We start from the raw sequence: 17,288 nt of genomic DNA, 5'->3' as shown, positions 1-17,288 counted from the left end.
ATGAATGCATAACACCGCTGGCCTTATAATGTGAAGTAATAGATTCACAGCACATGTTCAGTACAGTAACGATGGAGCTGTTCCATCTGCTCACTCCAGGATTACATAGAATATACTGTGTACAGTGGGGAGGACAAGTATTTGATACACTGTCGATTTTTGCAGGTTTTCCTCCCTTCTGGAGAAGGTCTGTATTTTATGTCTTGCAATAAAATGCAAATTAATTACTAAAAAATCATACAATGTGATTTTCTGGATTTTTGGATTCCGTCTCTCACAGTTGAAGTGTACCTATGATAAAAATTACAGACCTCTACATGCTTTGTAAGTAGGAAAACCTGCAAAATTGGCAGTGTATCAAATACTTGTTCTCCCCACTGTATATGTGATTATCCTTGAAATTGTTGTGTACAGGGATTATGAGCATGCTTTGGGAAAAAAATAAATTGGAAATCAGTATTGTTAGTGCAGAGCAGGGATACTCACACAAATACACTGCTCAAAAAAAAATAAAGGGAACACTAAAATAACACATCCTAGATCTGAATGAATGAAATATTCTTATTAAATAGTTTTTCCTTTACATAGTTGAATGTGCTGACAACAAAATCACACAAAAATTATCAATGGAAATCAAATTTATCAACCCATGGAAGTCTGGATTTAGAGTCACACTCAAAATTTAAGTGGAAAACCACACTACAGGCTGATCCAACTTTAAAACAAGTCAAAATGAGGCTCAGTAGTGTGTGTGGCCTCCACGTGCCTGTAGGACCTCACTACAACGCCTGGGCATGCTCCTGATGAGGTGGCGGATGGTCTCCTGAGGGATCTCCTCTCAGACCTGGACTAAAGCATCCGCCAACTCCTGGACAGTTTGTGGTGCAACGTGGTGTTGGTGGATGGAGCAAGACATGATGTCCCAGATGTGCTCAATTGGATTCAGGTCTGGGGAACGGGCGGGCCAGTCCATAGCATCAATGCCTTCCTCTTGCAGGAACTGCTGACACACTCCAGCCACATGAGGTCTAGCATTGTCTTGAGGAACCCAGGGCCAACCGCACCAGCATATGGTCTCACAAGGGGTCTGAGGATCTCATCTCGGTACCTAATGGCAGTCAGGCTACCTCTGACGAGCACATGGAGGGCTGTGCGGCCCCCCAAAGAAATGCCACCCCACACCATGACTGACCCACCGCCAAACCGGTCATGCTGGAGGATGTTGCAGGCAGCAGAACGTTCTCCACGGCGTCTCCAGACTCTTTCACGTCTGTCACATGTGCTCAGTGTGAACCTGCTTTCATCTGTGAAGAGCACAGGGCGCCAGTGGCGAATTTGCCAGTCTTGGTGTTTTCCTGGCAAATGCCAAACGTCCTGCACGGTGTTGGGCTGTAAGCACAACCCCCACCTGTGGACGTCGGGCCCTCATACCACCCTCATGGAGTCTGTTTCTGACTGTTTGAGCAGACACATGCACATTTGTGGCCTGCTGGAGGTCATTTTGCAGGGCTCTGGCAGTGCTCCTCCTGCTCCTGCTTGCACAAAGGCGGAGGTAGCGGTCCTGCTGCTGGGTTGTTGCCCTCCTACAGCCTCCTCCACGTCTCCTGATGTACTGGCCTGTCTCCTGGTAGCGCCTCCATGCTCTGGACACTACGCTGACAGACACAGCAAACCTTCTTGCCACAGCTCGCATTGATGTGCCATCCTGGATGAGCTGCACTACCTGAGCCACTTGTGTGGGTTGTAGACTCCGTCTCATGCTACCACTAGAGTGAAAGCACCGCTTGGAGTTACATTGTGTTGTTTAAGTGTTAAGTGTTCCCTTTATTTGTATATATTTTCAGTTTTGGGAATATATTTTGGAGTGATAAGTATCTTAATGGAAATCTACATTAATGTAATTCCTACTCTAATACTAACTAATTCTGCCCTCATGCTGATTTCAACAGGACTCTGGGTCAGGAAAGGTACCGGATACATCAAGAAAGAAGGAGCACAGCTGACATGGAGTTTTGTGGCCAACCAGCTAGGATATTGGCTGGCTGCCTTTCCCTCAACCACAGGTACAGTAACTATGTCCAGAGATGGGCAGTATTTCTGTTACATGTATTTGAAATATGTAGTTAAATTACTTCTGAGTATTTTGCTATTTGTATTACAATGGGCTGAATTACACTTTCGAGAGCTGTAATTTGTATTTTCAAAAATACTTTTATATACCATTTTTTTATATTTTTTTATAGCTGTTCACAATTGTGTGTCTCCCTTTCACCCTGCATTGGTATCAGAAGTCTTATGGCACTATAATTTTGCTATGTTCATTTTGGTAATTTAGCAGACATTCTTATCCAGTGACTTACAGTCCCTGCATTCAACTAATCTAGATAAACAGCATATCACAGTCATAGCAAGTAAAACGATTCTGTAACCATTACTGAGAATGTTGTTGCTGCTCGGGCCAACTACTTGCAAATGTATTTTCTTGTTTTAAAATACATAATACATGCATTTTAATGAAATACATTTCAAAATACAAGTATTTCGTAATTTATTTTTGATACATAGATTTTTATGGTATTTTGTAATTGTATTTTGTGATTTTTTTTTTGACTATGTCAACAATGTTGACATAGCTCAGGTTTGCATCAGTCTGACATTTTTTTTCTACAGCCCCCTACTGGCGGGCCCTTGGGTGATTTTTATTTGGCCCCCTAAGTTTCCTAAGCAAAAATAAATTGTTTTTCATTTTGTAAATCTGTTCCAAAGTATTCCCACGCATAATAGAGAGACATATGTGATTGTATACAAATGTATGCAAGGTTTGAAATGATTATGCTTTAGTCTGTTTGAACCTTTTGAGGTCAATTTGCAGTCTACTGATTATTTCTAATTATGTTACGGCCCCCTGACCGTCCGTAAAAAAAAAAAAATAAATAAACGTCCCGCGGCTGAATCTAGTTGGTGATGCCTGTCTTAAGACTATGTCAATATGAGATAGAAATTGAATAATGAACACTTTTTGTGCACTCTTGCGAAGAAACTGTGTAGCTAGCGGTTGTGGTCTGTCCTTTACAAAGCTTTTTATAGGGAGTCCTGTTGCAGACTTGGCCCATCCTAGTATCTTATTTATCACTGTAACAAATTTCTGTGAATTTACTGCTAAACATTTTGTTAGCTATTGTAATTCTATATTAATGTACAGTACTCTGCAGAGCAATGCATTATGGGGGCTCAATGGCATTCCGCTACACTGCGGTAAAATTACAGTAGAGTACTGTATTACCTGTTTTGCTGTATATTTACAGCAGCATAATGTGAATGATGGTATATTGTGGGGAAATGTTGTGGGCGGGGAAAGAATCTCGGTCTATTTAAAATATTTAAAAGCATTCCTTGTAATACGCTATATTTGTTGCACCCATTAGTGAGAACGCTGTACACCATAGAATACACTACCATACCGTATTTTTGGAAACTAAAAACCTTGACCTGTAAATTGACAGTAATTTACTGACTAATGTGCTGCCAGGAATTTACTGTAGTACAGTACTAGATTGTATTTTTGGAATCTAAAACCTGTTCCGGTAATCTACAGTAAAGGAACAAGATTTGGCTCATTAACATATTCCGAGGCATGCCTTGTAAGTAGCTATATTTTTTGCACCAGTTAGTAAGAATACTGTACCATCTGAACTAATATGTGGTAGTAGTGCCTTAACAATTGAATGTGTATAGGGACAGGTCAGAGTGGCAGCAAGTCTTAAACCTTTACTGTTTGAGTGTTTTGCCAAGTCTGTTTTGCCCTGTAATCTATCGATGTTATGTTTGATACTGGCGTTCCGAGATGTATCACTTTATCAGAAGCACATGATCAATGACGTCCGAAACTTCATTTTTTTGTCGAACAACCACCTGATTGGTTTTGGTAGAAGACGTCATCTATATAAGTTGTCTGTTCTAAATGATTTTGACCAGCAGGTGCCACTGGTGTACACTGTGTTGATCAAAGCCTTGAGTAATGAACCTGTTTTTGACACAATTGGCTGGAAAAGCCTCAATGCTACTAGAAGCTTTGTTTCCCGCCCACTACTGTAATCACGGACAGTTTGGAAGCCTTTGTTTAGGCCTCTAGAAGTGCAAGTGATATAAAACACCAAATATTCATAAATATGCTGTAATATACACATACCTAGCAGCCAACCTGCTTGCACCAATCCCATGTAATTGCAGTAAAATACCAATATTACATTTACAGTAGCATTTACTTTCTTACTGTACTGTATCGTTGCTCTGATATTACAGTAACTTACAGGAACCTAGTAGCAAGTTACTGTGAATATTACAGTAATGTACTTGGCACTAGCCAGATCTGGGCAAAGATACATCAAAAGGTATCTTGTTACAAATAGAAAATACTTTGAAGACCAATGTATCCTTAACTACAACACCATTCTCAGTAACAGTTACAGAAACATTTTACTTGCAATGACTGTGATATGTGTTTTTGTTTAATGACACTAAGTTGCTCTGGACAGAAAAGTCTGCTAATGACCCAAATGTCAATTTTAAAAAGGAACACATCCACAGCAAACTGCTGGGTATTATTCTAGTGAGTTCCACACTCAAACTATTTGTTTGGGGGTGGAGCTCATTAGAATAATACCCAGCAGTGTGTGTTGCAATTGTTCATTTTTACATTTACATTTTGGTAATTCACTCATCCAGAGTGACTTACAGTGAGTGCATTAAACAAGAATGTTGTTGTAATTAAGCGGGCTACTTGCAGGTTTATTTTTGTATTATAAAATACAAATACATGTATTATAATTAAACTGTTACAAAATACATGAATTGTACTTCAGGCCAGTGAAATACAAATGATTGTTAGTGAAATACCTAACAGATATACTGCCCATCATTGGCGCTAGCTGGCTACACTGTAAATCTGCAACAGTTTACCAACCACTACACTTCCAGTAATGCACTGTAAATTTGGGAAAGACCACATGTAGCTGTGGTCAGGTTTAACAGTAATATTTTGTACATTTGTGTTTCAGTAAAGGTCCTGTAAATCTACAGTAATTTACTGGCTTCTGTGCTGACAGTATTTTACTGTAGATTTACAATAAGCAACAGGCTACTGTGCTGCCAGTAATTTACTATAGAAATGGCAGGAAATGTTTTACAGTGCACCCCTATGTTGCAGGCTCAGCTTTGAACCCCATGGGCCTGCGAGACATCACCACCTACCACACCATCTTCCTCCTAACCATCCTGGGCTCCATGGCTCTGCTGGTGCTGGTGCTGCTCTGTCTGCTGCTCTATTACTGCAGGTCGGTATCAGGCCCAACGTGTCTCAACTCAGATCCTGGAGTAGTCAGTTCCAGTGTGGCACATTTTTGTTCCAACCCAGCACTAGTTTTGAACTAGCTACTCTATGAGTCATCAAGCACCAGGTTTAGGGTAAATTCCATTTAAATTCCAGTCACTTCAGGAAATACACTGAAATTACAATGCCAATTCTCTTCAATGCTTTTCAACAAGGGAAATGTGGAACTACTTTCTGAATTGAAATGGAATTGACCCCAACCCTGTCAGGCACTTGCTTAGTTGAATCAGTGGTGTTATTACTGGCCTGGGTCCAAAGTGTAAAACAAAAATATAACCAATCCGGGACTCTATTTGTTGTTTAATTTCCTGTTTACAGGGAGTCAAATGTGATACATGGATGCGTGTGTTTGGTTGCATTCTCCCTTTAATCCTTCCCTGTTTTGTTTTAGGCGGAGATGTCTGAAACCACGGCAGCAGTACCGTCACGGCAAGATGCATGTCTCCTCCGGCATGGACGGTTCCAAAAGAGATCAATGCACCTCCATGTCCCACCTCAACCTCATCAGCTCAGGCCACATCCACATCGACACAGCTTCCTCCACCGGGGGTGACCCAGACGCCCTCAAATCAGACCTGTCCTCCACCCGGGATCTCCACAGCTCCAGGGAGGATTTCTTCCGGCACACTCCCCCAGGAAAGTCCCAGCGCCACTCCAAGGTGAACACGGACAGTATCACCAGACGTGGCGGTGGGGAGAGTTTTCCCATGAAGGTGACAACACGCTCTACTAACACTAACAACTTGGACCCTCAGCTGCTGCTCCACAACGACACCCGCAGCTTCTGCTCAGCGGAGGATAATACCCATGATCCTCGACGTCACCACAATCACAACGCCAATGACAACCAGGCTTACTCCTCAGATCCACCATCTCCACCACCTTTACTGCCTCCCTTTGCCGGGCACTACCAGGAGTACTCTGGCCTGCCCCCGGAGTACTCAGCGTCCCAGACCGGGGACCTCTTAGCCAGGCCCAACTCTCTAAACACCCAGCCCGGCCAGCTCATCTTCTGCCACTCCATGGACCAGATGAAGGAGAGCATGTACCGGAGTGTGGTGCCCACGCTGGTCATCCCGGCCCACTACATGCGCCTGTCGTCGGACCTGTCGGCTGTGGAGCAGGCCTTGGAGAGGCAGCAACAGATGCAGCATGACATGGAGGGAATCCAGGTTAGCATGACTCTGCCCAGGCAACAGGGACAGGTACACCAGAATCAGCAGCAGAAACCACAGAACCAGCAACAACAGAATCATCAACAGGAAGATGAGGAAGGGGAAGAACCAGGCCAGCAGAGGGAGGACTCAGAAGGACACTCCAACTGGGCCTCGGACCCTAACGCGGCTCCAGTCCACATCCCGGTCCTGTTCAATGACAACACCATATCTCAGATGAACGGAGAGCTGCAGGCGCTGACGGAGAAGAAGCTTCTGGAGCTGGGGGTGAAACCGCACCCCCGGGCCTGGTTCGTCTCCCTGGACGGTCGCTCCAACTCCCTGGTTCGCCACTCCTACATCGAGCTGGGGGGGGACACTCTCAGCATCCCTGGAGGGGGGGGTGGAGGAGCCACGGGGAGTCATCATGACAACCGAGTAGACGTCGCTCGCGAAGCCAACATGAAGCAGCGGAAGGGAAAGGAGGAGAGGAAGGCCAAGGAAGCAAAGGAGGCTGCAGCTGCGGTTGAGAGGAAGGGTCACGCAGGGAAGACCTATACTAAACTCCCCTGCATCGACACCACAGACCCCCCCAGCAGCAGCAGCGAGAGCCAGGCTGCCATGTACTCTCCAGAGGACAATTCTCTGGCACCGCTGCTGGATGAGGCCCCGGAGACGACCCCCCGTGGGGGCACGTTCCCCCGGAAGAGCCGTAGCCAGGATAACAGCGCCCGGACCAGTACCACCACTACCACCAGCGAGGTGACATGCAGGGACTCAGCCACCAGCCCCGAGGATGGGGAGGATGCCGATGATAAAGACGAGGAGGGGAACAAGAAGAGTCCCTGGCAGAAGCGCGAGGAGAGACCCCTCATGGTATGGAAGTAAGATACCTAGGGCTCTCAGGGAACATTGAGCTACAAGAGAACAGGGAGAGAAAAACCACTGTGTCAATGAACGCCTAATTTCTGACTGTGTCCCTTGTAGATTCTCTACAGAAAGAAGAGCAGAGAATATGAGAGTTTGTCTTGGAGAACCAAGAGAAAGACGTGTGTGAAAGAGATTATGAAGTGAGAATGGAAATCAAACAAAGAAGCACAATTGTCACATGAGTCGAGAAAGGACCAGGTGTTTTGAAGACCCACATTTGCTTGTAGTTATCACGGAGATCAGTAGCTATATCTGCATCTCTAAAAACATCACTGAGATCGGTAGCTATATCCGTATCTCTAGAAATTTCACATGGCTGTGGATTTATTTATTTTTTAAATCATGATCCCTAAGCATGTGGATGGGAACAAATGGGAGAGTTCCTCTGACTGGTTGGTATTCTGAGATTCTTGAGAAAGGCTCAACAATGTTTTTCTCCACTATGCTGTTTGTAGAATTCCTTGGAAATGTTACCTATCCGATTTTGCTGTTACCTTAGCATTAACCTCAAGTCATTTTTACAGACCTTTTGGGAGGTGTCAGCTGGCCAAACAGAAACTTTTGATTCCTATGGAAAACCAAGACTGTCGGCCAGAATTGGAATGAAATAGTATTTTTTTTTTCTCAACTCTTTAATCTTGTTTTTTTTAACAGATTAGATGGCCTTCTTTTTATGACTGAGTGGTACTTAATGTCATTGAGGAGTCAGATCAATGTATTAAACATTGGAAAAAAGGTTGCTGTTGTGATTGTGAAATCCTAATAAGTATGTCCTAGAACCCAGGGTTTACAACAATGTTGTTGTTTCACTTTGTACTCTTAACATTTTCCTTGGAGATAATGGCAGAAAACCACCTCCACGTTACTATCACTGAAGCCTGGAGAATAATGCAAACCGTTTTGCGTTGCCATTTTCCTTACTGATAGAAAATGTTAGTCATGTTTTTTTCTTCCTTTACTAACCTGCTGACCTGGTGACTTGTAACGTTAAAATCTATGGAAGCATGTACCTGACAAAATTATTTGAAATGTTCATTAAGCAGTATGGCTGGAAACAAATTAGAGCATCACAGAAAGGTTTGCTAGAACATGTTTGTTAGCTGAGCATTGCAAGTCTGTACCTTTTGTTGCAATATCAATTTAAAGTCAGACATGGATTGGATGATACCGACATGTAAGACATTAGCTTTTAAAAAAAAAACAGAATAATTGGGTATTATTGCAAACTTGAAAGATGTTGTGAAAGGAAAAGACACTGAGTTGACTGAGTGGAAATCACAATGACCTAATGTTCCCATAAACTGTCCCATAATATATTGTCAGTAATCTCCACTGGCTCATCTTCTCAAAACATCTAATCATTTAGCCTTCAGATCAATAAGACAGGAATCCATCCAGGTTTTCTCAGACCTAAAAACAGACCCAACAAATCACACCAAACAATTAGTCTCTTAAGTGCCTTTTTTTTAGCATAAAAAATAATGGCTTGGATTCAAGCCCTCGGTATGTTAACCCAGCAGTTGTACCATTGTACAACCATTCAGAAAGCAACTGGCTAAACCTGGGGTTTAACACATACTCTATAACATGGTTTTTCTCATTATTTTCAGGTTACGATATTGAGTCATACACAATGTTAAGCTATCGTTAGCTAATCAACTTTGATTTAAACAAACTGTACACAACCTTGATGATCAGGGGTCATTTGAAGGCAATCAAGCCATACACACACTATCAGGTTTATGAAGTCCAGTTGAAGTTCTATCACGTTGCCTTGTGGACTAATATACAGCACGGCTTAAAGGAAATCAGGTGTAGGGCCTTGCTTAAGATGCACAGCAATGGTCCTCTTCATTTCAAACCTGCATTGTCACAATCCCTGTTTTAAACCCACTGTTTTTTGGGGGGATATAACAACACTGTCACTGCTCTCTCTCTCTCTCTCCCCTTTCTCCATTCAAAAGTATGTGAATGACCCTTGAAAATCTCTTTTTAAAGTTTGACACTTTCCACATTTTGAGTTACTGAGTTGATACAAGTATGTGAAGTGGTTTCCCTGTGGTTTGAGACTCAAGATTACAACGAACCTGCATGTTCCTCTTCTCATAAGCATTTGTGCAGTTGTGGTCTTTTTTCAGCTTCTCTCAACTTCAAAATGGTTTGATGTTTTAAGCTTGCAGAATTGAGCCACCTGTCTCTGTGAATTAACCAGCTCAGCTCTGATATGGAATCTCCTTAGACTATTTCAGAGAGAGATGTTATGTTTTGTTTCTTTTTTGGGGGCCAGGGTATGTTTTTGGGATGAAGTTAAGGTCCAATGTCATTTTAAGGGATGAGGTTGGCACATGAACACTACTAGTTATATTGGCCCTACGAAGCACTACTGAATAGTGTGTTCTATGTGGCGTCATCAGAAATTGACATCAGAAATTGTTCTGAGGACAAGGATAATACTGTTGTTTGACGTCTATAAACAAGACAGTCAGAGCTTTGAAAGTTTGTCAAGTCTCTCCACCCCTGTCAGTGCAGGGCAAGCCACTGATAAAACTACCCATATTAGCAAGTGCAGCATCTGTGAATTCTGACAAATGACAGCCTACCACACGATGGTGTCATTGCTGGAAACAGTGTAAATTGGGTGTGTTGTGTTCTGATTAAATATGACTTGAGAAAGTTATTTTTGTTTACTTTTTTTTACAGTTATTTTATATATGTGAATGCCTGGCTAATCTTAATTCCTATAGGCCTACTGTTTGAGTGCTTATACAAGGTCAGTTGTTGTCTCCTAGGCAACAGACAGAGGGATGATGTGCTGTTATGGTAAACTGGTGCCACCTCCTTTCCCCCTCAGATCTATATTTCTGAGGCAAATCTTTGCTAACTTTTATTGCTTGTTATTAATAATGTTAATATACAATCCAATAATTAAAGCATTTAACAAGTCATCTGCGTGCTTGGAATATGTACCATGTGTGTGGCATCAGCAGCTCACTTACAAATGTTTTTCTATGCATTTATTGTCCTAATGTCAGTCAATTAGCTTTGAAGAAAAAGCAAAAGGCTTATAAACCTATCTTTTTTGTGGTAATGTCACAATTTCTCATGAAATGTAATTTTACATTGGGATTTGTAGGCGGCTCTTTAGGCCCTGGACTAAAAACTCAGTCTGTAAACTACTTGAACATACATTCTAGATTTATAACCAACACAATGCATAGTCATTAACCATTTTTGCCTAGTGAGAGCCACTGCCAATAGTTATCCGCCAGGTGGCATAGGCCTCTCCTACACCGTAGACTGGGGAGACGAACAGATTGAGCAAAGCAGTTGATCCCATTTGTAAATCAGGAAGAGATCGCTGATTATCCATGCATATATTGAATATGTGAGCCTGTAGTGAGTGGGCTTGTGTTTCTCCCCACTTCAAGTTCTAGCGTGTACGTTTCTTTTTAAATAGTGATTTTTTGTGTGTTTTGAATAAGATATTGAATAAGATAATGTTTTCTGTTAGGAGCGCGCCTGTGATTGTCGAGAGTGAGTGCGCGTCAAAAAACTTGACTGCGCCGTATGCGCGCGCTACTCACAAGAAATGCTTGTCTGCTCGGCTTATTTCTCTCCACCTTTCAGATGAGAAAGGGCTATATAGGGAGAAGGGGAAGAGGTTGTTTAGGGAAATAAATTAGCTTCAAAACCACAGAAAGCAGCCACGGGTGGAAGGCTTTGGATTGGCAAAGGGGCAGAGCAGATACTAGAATACATTAAACCCGAGTCAATCCCGTTCCAACGGGCAGCGTTATAATCATACCAAGGTCAATACACCGAACGAGCGCACCAACCCACGTAATTTAACGTATTAGGCTGGGTACTGAATTCGGAGACGGGGAAATCACCACCAGAAGCTGAAGATGGAGGGGGTGATGCAGGGGATGCAAGCATACGGAGCGGGGAAGGCTGGAGGAGCCTTCGACCCTTTGACGTTCTTTCAACAGCCTCAAACTATCCTTCGGCTTGTGTGCTGGGTGAGTGGTCATGTTTTGTGTTGTTTATTTGAGCATGTCGTTTTAATAATAATTCGGGCATCTGTGTGTGTACAGCAAAATATCTACAAACATTCGAGAAATGTGTATGATTTAAAAGCAAACCGATTGATTCCTAGGCAATCTGTTAACCCCATAGGTAAGGCTATATACCCTGTTTACGCACACATTTGAGTGGAAGGGCGTTAATGGGGCGCACAGAATAAATATTGTTTTCAGACTATCATAATATTTGACTACTGACTATAGCTACCTTGTCTTGAAAACCATTTGTCTTCAATTAAAATGTTATGGCTACCATTGAATAAAAGACCCCTATTTTATAGACTACTAAATGTCAGTTAAAGTGGCAATCAGTAGTTCAAAAAATTCAAAGCCACACACCCAGCCACTATTACCCCAAAAAGCTGAGGAATGGAGCGGTAGTAATGTAACCACTCTCAAATTCATAGACAGAGCTATGGATCCAAGGACTGACCATCCATACTATTAACATTATAGTTTTAACCATGTTTTGAGGGTATTGAGTGTTTGTTTACTTTGTTTACAAACATTGGAGTAAAAAAAGCATATATTTTGGGGTAAGACAGTTGAACTAAGCTCATATGGTATTTCTAAGTTATACTGTTCAAGAATCAATGGGTACATATCAATCATTTGTTTGTCCAAAAATGGATGTAGCAACTGCAGATTGCCCCTTTTAACAGGCTGCGTTTACACAGGCCAACCTGTAATCAGGGGTAGACGTAACATAGTAAACAAAATCCGGGACATTGAAATAAGCATGATTTGTTACTAATTTGTCGATGTCATCTATTTCGAATGATATGTTACGAATTACAATTCGTGTGATATTTTACGACTTGCAATTAATACAATGTGTTACGAATTTGCAATATTTATGATAATTTACCAATTCCAATTTGTTGTGGCTAACATTAGCTAGGTGGCTAACGTTAAGGATTGGGTTAAGTGTAACCTGTGTGAAATGGCTAGCTAATTAGCGGTGCACGCATTTCAATCGGTGACATCACTCACTCTGAGACCTTGAAGTAGTTGTTTCTCAAATCCAAATCAAATCAAATTTTATTTGTCACATACACATGGTTAGCAGATGTTAATGCGAGTGTAGCGAAATGCTTGTGCTTCTAGTTCCGACAATGCAGTAATAACGAACAAGTAATATAACTAACAATTCCAAAAAACTACTGTCTTATACACAGTGTAAGGGGATAAAGAATATGTACATAAGGATATATGAATGAGTGATGGTACAGAGCAGCATAGGCAAGATACAGTAGATGATATCGAGTACAGTATATACATATGAGATGAGTATGTAAACAAAGTGGCATAGTTAAAGTGGCTAGTGATACATGTATTACATAAGGATGCAGTCGATGATATAGAGTACAGTATCTACGTATGCATATGAGATGAATAATGTAGGGTAAGTAACATTATATAAGGTAGCATTGTTTAAGTGGCTAGTGATATATTTACATAATTTCCCATCAATTCCCATTATTAAAGTGGCTGGAGTAGAGTCAGTGTCATTGACAGTGTGTTGGCAGTAGCCACTCAATGTTAGTGGTGGCTGTTTAACAGTCTGATGGCCTTGAGATAGAAGCTGTTTTTCAGTCTCTCGGTCCCAGCTTTGATGCACCTGTACTGACCTCGCCTTCTGGATGACAGCGGGGTGAACAGGCAGTGGCTCGGGTGGTTGATGTCCTTGATGATCTTTATGGCCTTCCTGTAGCATCGGGTGGCCCTCTCTGCAAGGGCCATATCTTTTGTGGAGCAATAGGTAACAATGCTTTGTGGGAGGCAGTTGTTGATGTCTTCAGAGGGTCCTTTGTTCGAGCCCGTTGGGGTGAGGAGAGGGATGTAAGTAACACTGTTATGTTGGTGCCAGATCACTGGTTGCGGCGGAAAAGGAGGTTGTCAAAGGGGGAGGAGTAAGTTTAACTGGTGTGAATATTTTTATTTTATTTTACCTTTATTTAACCAGGCAAGTCAGTTAAGAACAAATACTTATTTTCAATGACGGCCTAGGAACAGTGGGTTAACTACCTGTTCAGGGGCAGAACGACAGATTTGTACCTTGTCAGCTCAGGGGTTTGAACTTGCAACCTTCCGGTTACTAGTCCAACGCTCTAACCACTAGGCTACCCTGCCGCCCCAAAATGACTAGCTAGTTAGTGGTGCGCGCTAATAGCGTTTCAATCGGTGACATCACTCGCTCTGAGACCTTGAAGAAGTTGTTTCCCTTGCTCTGCAAGGGCTGCGGCTTTTGTGGAGCAATAGGTAACAATGCTTCGTGGGAGGCAGTTGTTGATGTGTTCACAGGGTCCCGGATTCGAGCCCAGGTTGGGGAGAGGGATGGAATCAGCACTGTTACATAAGGACGGGGTTAAGGATTGGAGTTGGGTTAGCTAACATGCTAAATAAACTTAGCAAAAAAAGAAATGTCCTCTCACTGTCAACTGCATTTATTTTCAGCAAACTTAACATGTGTAAACATATGTAAATATGTGTATGAGCATAACTAGATTCAACAACTGAGACATAAACTGAACAAGTTCCACAGACATGTGACGAACAGAAATTGAATAATGTGTCCCTAAACAAAGGGGGGGTTTGTAAGCGGGACAGCGCCTGCTTACAAAAGCATACAAACATTTTCCAACCAAGTAGAGGAGTTCCCGAAAGTCAGAAATAGCGATAAAATGAATCACTTACCTTTGAAGAGCTTCAGCTACACAAATTTTTGTTTTGTTCGATAAAGTTCCTCTTTACATCCCAAAAACTCAGTTTTGTTGGCGCGTTTTGTTCAGTAATCCACTGGCTCAAAGGCGGTCAAAACAATCAGACAAATACATCCTAATTGTACTTCCGGCGCCGACAGATGGCCGCCTCGCTTCGCGTTCCTAGGAAACTATGCAGTTTTTTGTTTTTTTTTACGTGTTATTTCTTACATTAGTACCCCAGGTCATCTTAGGTTTCATTACATACAGTCGAGAAGAACTACTGAATATAAGATCAGCGTCAACTCACCATCAGTACGACCAAGAATATGTTTTTCGCGACACGGATCCTGTGTTCTGCCTTACAAACAGGACAACGGAGTGGATTCCATGCAGCGACCCAAAAAAACGACTCCGAAAAAGAGGGAAACGAGGCGGTCTTCTGGCCAGACTCCGGAGACGGGCACACCGTGCACCACTCCCTAGCATTCTTCTTGCCAATGTCCAGTCTCTTGACAACAAGGTTGATGAAATCCGAGCAAGGGTAGCATTCCAGAGGGACATCAGAGACTGTAACGTTCTTTGCTTCACGGAAACATGGCTCATTGGAGAGACGCTATCGGAGGCGGTGCAGCCAACGTGTTTCTCCACGCATCGCGCCGACAGAAACAAACATCTTTCTGGTAAGAAGAGGGGCGGGGGCGTATGCCTTATGGCTAATGTGACATGGTGTGATGAAAGAAACATACAGGAACTCAAATCCTTCTGTTCACCTGATTTAGAATTCCTCACAATCAAATGTAGACCGCATTATCTACCAAGAGAATTCTCTTCGATTATAATCACAGCCGTATATATCCCCCCCCAAGCAGACACATCGATGGCTCTGAACGAACTTTATTTAACTCTCTGCAAACTGGAAACGATTTATCCGGAGGCTGCATTCATTGTAGCTGGGGATTTTAACAAGGCTAATCTGAAAACAAGACTCCCTAAACTTTATCAGCATATCGATTGCGCAACCAGGGGTGGAAAGACCTTGGATCATTGTTACTCTAACTTCCGCGACGCATATAAGGCCCTGCCCCGCCCCCCTATCGGAAAAGCTGACCACGACTCCATTTTGTTGATCCCTGCCTACAGACAGAAACTAAAACAAGAGGCTCCCACGCTGAGGTCTGTCCAACGCTGGTCCGACCAAGCTGACTCCACACTCCAAGACTGCTTCCATCACGTGGACTGGGACATGTTTCGTATTGCGTCAGATAACAATATTGACGAATACGCTGATTCGGTGTGCGAGTTCATTAGAACGTGCGTTGAAGATGTCGTTCCCATAGCAACGATTAAAACATTCCCTAACCAGAAACCGTGGATTGATGGCAGCATTTGTGTGAAACTGAAAGCGCGAACCACTGCTTTTAATCAGGGCAAGGTGTCTGGTAACATGACCGAATACAAACAGTGCAGCTATTCCCTCCGCAAGGCTATCAAACAAGCTAAGCGTCAGTACAGAGACAAAGTAGGATCTCAATTCAACGGCTCAGACACAAGAGGTATGTGGCAGGGTCTACAGTCAATCACGGACTACAGGAAGAAATCCAGCCCAGTCACGGACCAGGATGTCTTGCTATCAGGCGGACTAAATAACTTTTTTGCCCGCTTTGAGGACAATACAGTGCCACTGACACGGCCTGCAACGAAAACATGCGGTCTCTCCTTCACTGCAGCCGAGGTGAGTAAGACATTTAAACGTGTTAACCCTCGCAAGGCTGCAGGCCCAGACGGCATCCCCAGCCGCGCCCTCAGAGCATGCGCAGACCAGCTGGCCGGTGTGTTTACGGACATATTCAATCAATCCCTATACCAGTCTGCTGTTCCCACATGCTTCAAGAGGGCCACCATTGTTCCTGTTCCCAAGAAAGCTAAGGTAACTGAGCTAAACGACTACCGCCCCGTAGCACTCACATCCGTCATCATGAATTGCTTTGAGAGACTAGTCAAGGACCATATCACCTCCACCCTACCTGACACCCTAGACCCACTCCAATTTGCTTACCGCCCAAATAGGTCCACAGACGATGCAATCTCAACCACACTGCACACTGCCCTAACCCATCTGGACAAGAGGAATACCTATGTGAGAATGCTGTTCATCGACTACAGCTCGGCATTCAACACCATAGTACCCTCCAAGCTCGAGACCCTGGGTCTCGACCCCGCCCTGTGCAACTGGGTAATGGACTTCCTGACGGGCCGCCCCCAGGTGGTGAGGGTAGGCAACAACATCTCCTCCCCGCTGATCCTCAACACTGGGACCCCACAAGGGTGCGTTCTGAGCCCTCCTGTACTCCCTGTTCACCCACGACTGCGTGGCCACGCACGCCTCCAACTCAATCATCAATTTAACGGACGACACAACAGTGGTAGGCTTGATTACCAACAACGACGAGACGGCCTACAGGGAGGAGGTGAGGTCCCTCGGAGTGTGGTGTCAGGAAAATAACCTCACACTCAACGTCAACAAAACTAAGGAGATGATTGTGGACTTCAGGAAACAGCAGAGGGAACCCCCCCTTATCCACATCGATGGAACAGTAGTGGAGAGGGTAGTAAGTTTTAAGTTCCTCGGCATACACATCACAGAAAAAACTGAATTGGTCCACTCACACAGACAGCATCGTGAAGAAGGCGCAGCGGCGCCTCTTCAACCTCAGGAGGCTGAAGAAATTCGGCTTGTCACCAAAAGAACTCACAAACTTCTACAGATGCACAATAGAGAGCATCCTGGCGGGCTGTATCACCGCCTGGTACGGCAACTGCTCCGCCCTCAACCGTAAGGCTCTCCAGAGGGTAGTGAGGTCTGCACAACGCATCACCGGGGGCAAATTACCTGCCCTCCAGGACACCTACACCACCCGATGTTACAGGAAGGCCATAAAGATCATCAAGGACATCAACCACCCGAGCCACTGCCTGTTCACCTCGCTATCAACCAGAAGGCGAGGTCAGTACAGGTGCATCAAAGCTG

The 17,288-nt window shown here is 43.5% G+C and overlaps 2 protein-coding genes across 3 annotated transcripts in view; both read left to right on the top strand.

The window, feature by feature from the left end:
• Positions 1-10,416, top strand: part of fam171a2a (family with sequence similarity 171 member A2a) — a 63,251-nt gene extending 52,835 nt beyond the window's left edge. Inside the window, exons 6-8 of the mRNA XM_024432902.2 lie at positions 1,950-2,063; positions 5,207-5,333; positions 5,781-10,416. Coding sequence (XP_024288670.1) covers positions 1,950-2,063; positions 5,207-5,333; positions 5,781-7,431 — 1,892 coding nt within the window. The 3' untranslated portion in view covers positions 7,432-10,416. The remainder of the gene's footprint in view (positions 1-1,949; positions 2,064-5,206; positions 5,334-5,780) is intronic.
• Positions 10,417-10,977: 561 nt separating this feature from the next.
• syngr1a (synaptogyrin 1a) overlaps positions 10,978-17,288 on the top strand; it is a 33,622-nt gene continuing 27,311 nt past the window's right edge. Inside the window, exon 1 of one of the 2 annotated variants that reach the window (XM_024432900.2) lies at positions 10,978-11,492. In XM_024432900.2, coding sequence (XP_024288668.1) covers positions 11,379-11,492 — 114 coding nt within the window. In that variant the 5' untranslated portion in view covers positions 10,978-11,378. The remainder of the gene's footprint in view (positions 11,493-17,288) is intronic. The other variant, XM_024432901.2, reaches the window with a different exon arrangement.

This window comes from Oncorhynchus tshawytscha, linkage group LG09, assembly GCF_018296145.1.
Source record: "Oncorhynchus tshawytscha isolate Ot180627B linkage group LG09, Otsh_v2.0, whole genome shotgun sequence".
NCBI lineage: Eukaryota > Metazoa > Chordata > Actinopteri > Salmoniformes > Salmonidae > Oncorhynchus > Oncorhynchus tshawytscha.
Note: the sequence above shows the minus strand (reverse complement) of the source record. Positions and strands in the feature narration are given on the sequence as shown.